At 49.2% G+C, this 7,797-nt stretch overlaps 1 protein-coding gene across 5 annotated transcripts in view; it reads right to left on the reverse strand.

Moving 5' to 3' along the window:
- The window catches only part of Capn11 (calpain 11), a 29,519-nt gene extending 22,184 nt beyond the window's left edge, over positions 1-7,335 (reverse strand). For 4 of the 5 annotated variants that reach the window (XR_876510.3, XM_011246479.3, XM_011246480.3 and 1 more), the window contains exons 1-4: positions 6,871-7,335; positions 4,872-4,988; positions 1,132-1,382; positions 809-878 (exon numbers count right to left, since the gene is read on the reverse strand). Coding sequence is in view for 4 of the 5 variants with exons in the window: in XM_011246479.3 (XP_011244781.1) it covers positions 809-878; positions 1,132-1,382; positions 4,872-4,988; positions 6,871-6,886 (454 nt within the window). In the remaining variant the exon portion in view is untranslated. The remainder of the gene's footprint in view (positions 1-808; positions 879-1,131; positions 1,383-4,871; positions 4,989-6,870) is intronic. The other variant, NM_001013767.2, reaches the window with a different exon arrangement.
- Positions 7,336-7,797: the final 462 nt, after the last annotated feature.

Here is a 7,797-nt window from a genome sequence, read left to right on the forward strand (position 1 = left end):
GTGTGTATATGGGGGCACTCCTGTATACAAGTGGCATGTGTGTGTGTGTCACTCCTGTGCACAGGTGTGTGTGTGTGTCACTCCTGTACACATGTGGGGGGCATTCCTGTGTACATTTGGCATGTGTGTGTGTGGAGCACTCTTGTGCACATGTGTGTGTGGCACTTCTGTACACATGTGTGTTTGGGGCACTCCTGTGCATATGGGGGGCATTCCTGTGCACATGTGTGTGTGTGGGCACTCCTGTGCACATGTGTATGTGGGTGGGTGGGCACTCCTGTGCACATGTGTGTGTGTGTGGCACTCTTGTGCACATGTGGCATATGGGTGTGTGGGGCACTCCTGTGTACGTACGTGTGTGTACATGTGTGTGTGTGTGTGTGTGTGTGTGTGTGTGATATTTCTATGTGCATGGAGGCCAGCAGCAGAGGGGCACTGGATTCCTTGGAGCTAGAGCGTCAGGCATTTTGGATAATGGGCTTGTTACTTGGGTGCTAGAGTCTGAACTCTGGCTTCATCATACTTTTTTAGTAAGTGCTCTTAACTGCTGGGCCATCGCTGCACCCATCTCCAATTACTGAGCCTTGGGTCACACATCATACATCAACAAATAGCTGCCTTATTACCTCAGCTTACTTCCAAACCAGATGGCAGCAGGGACAGGAGGGACAGGGAGGAATAGGGAAACGGGGAGCCTACTCTTGCAGGTTTGAGAGCCATCCGGTCGCCGCCCCCCCCCCCCGCCCCCATCCCTATCTTTCTTCTTCTCACTTTCCTTGTTCAGGCCTGCTCCCTCTTCCCTGCTTACCCAGGATCCCTTGGCAGATGTCCGTGGGAGAGAAGTCATTCGTGATGAACTGGGGGTTATGAATGATATCCTGTGGTAAAGGAATAAGAATGTCGAGAGGTGATGGTCCCCTTCCCCAGCTCCCTTTACCTCTTATTTCTAGGCGAGCGCTGGGAGGGTGGGGGAGGGTGCTGAACCCTGAGCATAGCTTGGGTGTGGCAGCCAGGCTTGGGTGCCAGCCCCTGATTAAACTAGGAGGTTTAGTAGCAGCACGTACAGAACTGCTCCCAGCTCTGGTGGCATCAGGGCTTAGTGCCAGGGCCCTCCCTCTTCCCAGTGCCCACCTTTGGCCGCTGCCAGTAGATATTCTGCATGTGTTCAGAGTTGGGGCCCAGGTTCTTGACACCGATAGACCTGGGTTCAGCAGGGAAAAAGGGGTCTTCGAACAGTTCCCCCTTCCTGAGACACTCTGCTCGAAGGTCCTCATAGTTCTGATTCTTATAGTTGTAGGCATTTTGGTGTTGGCCCACGCCCTTGTCCTTGAGCCTGGAGTGGTTTATGGTAGCCACCATTCCTTTTTCAGCCCAAGAGATGTCTGTTCAAAAAAAAAAAAAAAAAAAAGACAAAGAACCCAATTTGGAATGGTACTGTGGTTGGGCAGGTGGGCACATCTGGAATAGCAGCTGTTTGCAAGGCGGACGAAGGAGGTCGGGTCTGACCATCTTCAGCCACAGAGATTTTTATTTTGTAATATTTACTTACTTTTATGTGCACTTGCTTGTGTGCCTGAGTGTATGCCTGTGCATCATGTGCTTGTGGGAGCTCACAGAGGTCAGAAGAGGTGTCAGATCCCCTGGAGTTGGAGTTACAGATGACTGTGAGCCATCGTGCAGGAGCTGGGAATCAAATGAGGTCCTCTGCAAGAGCAGCCAGTGCTCTTAACTATTGAGCCACTTCCAAGCCCCCATTTTTTAAAATAATGATTTATTCTATCCATCCATCCATCCATCCATCCATCCATCTGGCCTTATTATGTAGTAGTTATGGTTAGCTTGGGACTCATGTAGACCAAGCTGACCTCAAACTCACAGAAATCCACTTGCCTCAGCCTTCCAAGTTCTGGAATTAAAGGTTGGTCCCACCATACTCAACCTTATTTAATTGAAAAAAAAATGTGTAGGAGTGTCTTGCCTGCATGTATGTCTGGGCAGGTGCATGCAGTGCCCACAGAAACCAGAAAAGGACACTAGATCCTCTGGGACTGGAGTTAGAGATGGTATGTGGGTGCTGGGAGCTGCACTGGGAAACAAAGCCAGTGAGTGCCTTTAACTGCTGAGCCATCTCTCCAGAACCATAAATCGAAAAGATATTTGTGTTTGTATATGTGCAAGTGTGTTATGGGAGGTGGTTGGAGGAGCAGAAGATGTCAGATCCCTGGGGACATCACTTGCAGGATGCCCAGCTTGTTATATGGGTGCTCGGTTCCAAACCCCAGTCCTCACTCTTAAGCACCAAATGCTCTTGACTGTGGAGTGGTCTCTCCAGGGCCAAAGCACAAATATTCATATTTGTAGAAAGCTTAGATCAAATGACACCCTGCCTCAGAAGACAAACAGGACTGGTATGGATAGATTTGGGAAGACCAAGGCCACCAAGAGATGTCCCTTACATGCTCATAGATGGGACGAATGACAAGGTAAAGACATTGGAGATCTTGAGCGTGGCCAGGAAGACCGGAAATAATGAGGCCCCTTTAGAGAGCATCGTCTGGCAGTGTCTCAATTAATGAAACACAGGGACTGGAGAGATGTCTTAGTAGTTAAGAGTGCTGGCTGCTCTTCCAGAGGACCCAGGCTTAGTTCCCAGCACTCACATGGAGCTTACAAAATACCTGGTAACTCCGGTTCCAAAGATTCTGATGTCACCTTCTGCACCGCCCCGCCCCCACAAGACACATAATTTAAAATTAAAAAAAAAATCATGGGCTAGAGATATGACTCCAAGGTTAAGAGCATTGGCTGCTCTTCCAGAGAATTCAGGGTCAAGTCCTGGCACCCACATGACAGCTTACAACTGGAACTTTAATCCCAGGGGATCTGAAGCTCTCTTCTGGCCCTCGAGGGCACCGGAAACTTACTTGATGCCTAGATGAACATGCAAACAAAACACCCGTGTTGGGCGGTGGTGGCGCACACCTTTAATCCCAGCACTTGGGAGGCAGAGGCAGGCGGATTTCTGAGTTCGAGGCCAGCCTGTCTCGAAAAACCAAACCAAACCAAACCAAACCAAACCAAACCAAACCACCCATGTACATTTAATAACAAAACGACCACAAAAGATTTAGCATTTGGGAGGATTTCTGTGAGTTCACATCTGGTCTATAGAGCAAGTTCCAGGACCTTGGACCATGTCTAGAGCCGCTTTTGTTTTTTGTTTTTTTGTTTTTTTTTTAAAGATTTATATATTTACTTTTTTATGTATATGAGTACACTGTAGCTGTACAGATGGTTGTGAGCTTTCATGTGGGTGTTGGGAATTGAATTTTTAGGACCTCTGTTCACTCTGGTTGGCCCCGTTCACTCAGTCCCTGCTTGCTCCAGCCCAAAGATTTATTTATTTATTATTATTATTATTATTATTATTATTATTATACATAAGTACAATGTAGCTGACTTCAGATGCACCAGATCTCATTACAGGTGGTTGTGAGCCACCATGTGGTTGCTGGGATTTGAACTCAGGACCTTCATAAGAGCAGTCAGTGCTCTTACCCGCTGAGCCAAGAGCCGCTTTTGACTGGCACACTGGAGGGTGGCTGCTATTGGCCTCCAGCAGATGGAGCCTATAGATGAGCTTGGGACAGCAGCGCCTCCATGTGGATAAAGGGTCACTCGGCTGAGATGTCAGTGGCTCTGCAGAGGCTGTGAAATCTGGGGCAGATCTCGGGTCAGCTACACAGGGAAGTGAGCTACTTTGTACCTTTCACTTAGGGCTATCCTGGGAGGCTTCTGCCAGGTCTGTCCCGTGACTGAGGGTGCTCAGTCTCTGCTGGGGCTCTCAGAGGATCACAGAAGGTGCTGGCACCCAAGGGAACTGGGCATCACTGGGGGCAGACCAGCGAGCACAGTAAAGGTGCACCCTATTTCCCCCGGAAGCTCCCTCCGTCCATCATCATTGCCCAGTGCAGGGGATCACTTTGTATTGACCGCAAACCCTGCTTAGAATCCCCACTCAAGTCCCCAGTATCTGAGCTCGTTACTTGGCAATGGCAGCAGGGAGTTCTACACCCTACTTCATCCTCACTGCCACTGCCATGGCAAACATCTCTAGAGAAGACAGCCACCGAGACCAACCAAGTGGTGTTGTGAGGCACTCTGTCACAAGTCCGGCAGTCATTGTCGCCTTCATCAGAGTGGCTGTGATTACTTACAATGGACTCCCAAGATGGGGGCCTGTTGATATTGCCTCCTAGAAGAAAGAGTCATGGAGGGTCACTGGATCCTTACCTGGGTCTCAGCCACCCTGTCTTGTACTCCCTAGCTTTCAGGCTGTCAATTGTGTGTGGTCTTGGGAAGTACCACAGTGTATAAATCTCAGAAGGCTTAGATAAAAGGTGGCCTCATCTGTGGCTTCTAGGAAGTTGTCATCTATGCTAGGGTGAGACTTTTTCAGCTATGCATTTGTTTTGGGGTCACCCACTGTGCTGACTAGTCTTAGGTCAACTTAACACAAGCTAGAGTTATCTGAAAGGAGGGAACCTCAGTTGAGAAAAATGCCTCCATAAGATCCAGCTGTAGGGTATTTTCTTTAATTAGTGATTGATGGGGGAGGGCCTAGCCCATGGTGGATGGGGCCATCCCTGGGCTGACAGTCCTGGGTTCTATAAGAAAGAAGACTGAGCTAGCCGGTAAGCAGCACCCCTCCATGGCCTCTGCATCCGCTCTTGCCTCCAGGATCCTGCGCTGTTTAAGTTCCTGTCCTGACGTCCTTCAGTGATGAACAGCAATGTGGAAGAGTAAGCCCTTTCTCCCCAGCTTGCTTTCCAGTCATGGCGTTTTCATCAAAGCAATAGTAACCAAGTTACCCATCCATGCTCCTGTGAGGAACTCTTCACATGCAGATAAGGCCAATAAACCCATCAGCTCGACAACTTGGACTTTGGTGGAATCGTACCTCCGTCTCTTGTTGGGGTCTCTCTTACCTGGGATGAGTACACATTTGTCGATGTCATAAATTTGAAAAGTTGATGGCACACATGGCGGGAGGGAGGCAAGCTAAGACAGACAGACAGCCGAGGCCGGCAGAAGTTCAAGCAGACGGCCATGGAAGTATGTTGAAGGACATGACTACACATCAAACTGTCCCCTCCATCAGACTAAACGCCAACCCTAAAGGTGGGGCACAGCCTTCATCGGACTAGGACCCTGTAGGTTTTTGAAAAATTCAGTCGAAGAAGAACCTGGTAGCGCGTTCCTGTAACCTAGCATTTGGGAGGCTGCGGTAGGAGGGTCTTGTCTGTGACATCCATTTACTTATTTGTTTCATTTGTATGTGTGCATGCATGTACCAGAGCATATGTCTGGAGATCAGGTGACACCCTGCAGGTGTGGGTTCTCTCCTTCCACCCTGTGGATCTTGGGGACAGAACACAGGTCATCAGGCTCTGTGGCAAGCACCTCTGCCTGGCTGACGAGGATCCTGTTTCTGAGGCCTAAGCCTCATGGTGAAAGCTAGTCTCTAAATCAAAAAAATTAAGAGTTCTACTCCCTAATCCCCTATGTCTCTTTATTTGTTAATAGATGATGCTTTATTTCAAACACTTCACATACTCTTTGTTGTGGTAAGAACACTGAATATGAATACTGTGTTTTTTGCTTTTGTTTTTTTTTTTTTTTTTGGTTTTCAGACAGGGTCTCATGTAGAGTTAGGCTAGCTTCAAACTCCCTATGTAGCTGAGGAGATCTTGTACTCCAGACCTTTCTGCTTCTGTGTCCTGTGTGCTCAGATGACAAGTCTGTCTTCCCACTAGTTTTATATGGTCCTGGGGACAGAACTCAGGGTCTTATGCATGCAGTACTCTCTCTCTCTCTCTCTACCAACTTAATTACACCCTGATCCCTACTTTCCGTGATTAAAAAGATGTCTTTTTAATTATGTCTATGAGTACTTGAGTGCAAATGCCCACGGAGTGTAGAGGTATTGCATCTCCTGGGAGCTGGAGTTAAGAGGCAGTAGTTAGCCACCCAACACCGGTGCTGGGCACCCAACTTGGGTCCTCTGCAAGGGCGATGTGGGCTCCTAACTGCTGAGCCATCTCTCAGGCCCACTCCCAGTGATTCTTAAAACTATTATTACATTACACTCTGGGAATCAATGGATAGCTGGATCTCCAGAACTCGGAGGAAACTGAGATACTGTCTCAGAAAACTTCAGAGGTTTGGGGTCTCCTTCAAGCCTAAAAACATTCAGGGGTCAAGTTACTAGCCTGTCACAGAAGCTAGGAGGCAGAGAGTCTAGGGGCCTTTGTCCTCAGAGTGGCCTGGCTTCCTCCCCTCTCAGGCTGAGGGTGAGGGTCAGAGCTGGGCCACACTCCTCCTCTGCTGCTGAAGTTAGCCGGCCCCCACCCTGTCCCCACCAGCTTCTCAGCTGCTCTTCCCTGCACTGCTTCCAGCCCATCCCCTCTGGTTGTGAGGTAGCTGGACTCTATTCAAGGGGCTTGCTCTGTTTCTTAGGACCTGATATCTCAGGACTAAGAAGGCTGCTTTTCTAGGCTTGAGAGAGATTTTTCTCCATTTCCTAAGGTTTACCATATCTTTAATGGCCGATGGGCTTTAACACAGAGCCTTCCCCAGACAGCTATGACGGAGGGGTATGGGCCATCCCAACCCACGCCAACACTTCAGTGAAATAAAGGAGAAAAGCCAACTGCTTATTCTTTCCCTAACAGCCTGATAAAGAAATCAGCATTTTACTCTCAGAGCAGCCAGTCTGATAAGAGAGACCCCAGTCTGAGGCCTCAGGGGGACCAGGCCCCATCCCTGCAGGGGAATCTATAGGAGGGACAGGCCCCGTGAGTGCCTTACCTGAGTAGTTCAGCATCCTGAAGGCTATCTATCAGATGAACACCTAGAACAGCTAGCACCTAGCACAGTCCTTGACAGTTGAAGGTTCTTGGGGGGTGGGGGGGAGCGAGGAGCAGAGACCACCCCTCCCCCGCCCAGAACTCTCCAATGCAGGGAGTTTGGGGGTCTTTAGTCAGGGGCAAGGTGGTTTAGCTGTTGCCTGTCTCTCTTTCTCCTTTGGCTCTTTTGCTCTGGCCCATCTGATCTGCCAGAATCCAGGCCTGTCCTTACTGGGACAGGGGGACAAGCACCCAACCGGGGCTGCCATCTGGGGCAAGTCCCTCCCTTTCAATCTATGATTTCTAGAAGTAATTACTTCTATACCCTCAGCCTGCACTTCTATCCTGAAAAGCTTCCTAGTTACAAAAAAGCCGCCATCTCACATCTTCCCTGGTTACAGCTTCACTTCTTACCCACACTTTTTTTTTTTTTTTTGAGAACATGTATCCCAGGCTATCTTCAAACTTGCTCCATAGCTAAGGCCTTGGGCTCCTGGTCCTCCTTGTCTCTACCTTCCAAGTGCTGAGATTATGGACATAAATTACCTCCTCCCCCTCCTCTGCTTCCCCTTCCTCCTGTGTGAGTAGAAACCGATTTGCCAGGGGTACATGTGAGAATCAGAGGACAACTTTTCAGAGCCCGTTCTCTTCTCCCACCGTGGGTCTCAGGGCTTGAACTCACATTTTGACAAATGCTTTTTTTTTTTGGTTTCTCGAGGGCAGGATTTCTCTGTGTAGCCCTGGCTGTCCTGGAGCTCACTCTGTTGACCCCTAGCCCAGAGCCTTTTCCTGATGACCCCTCCTTGACAAAGCAGAAGCTGGGGGTGGCAAATAGGTCCTCCTGGAGGACAGAGAATGGGGTTCCAGGGAGGGACTGCCAACCAGAAGC

This window comes from Mus musculus, chromosome 17, assembly GCF_000001635.26.
Source record: "Mus musculus strain C57BL/6J chromosome 17, GRCm38.p6 C57BL/6J".
Lineage (NCBI taxonomy): Eukaryota > Metazoa > Chordata > Mammalia > Rodentia > Muridae > Mus > Mus musculus.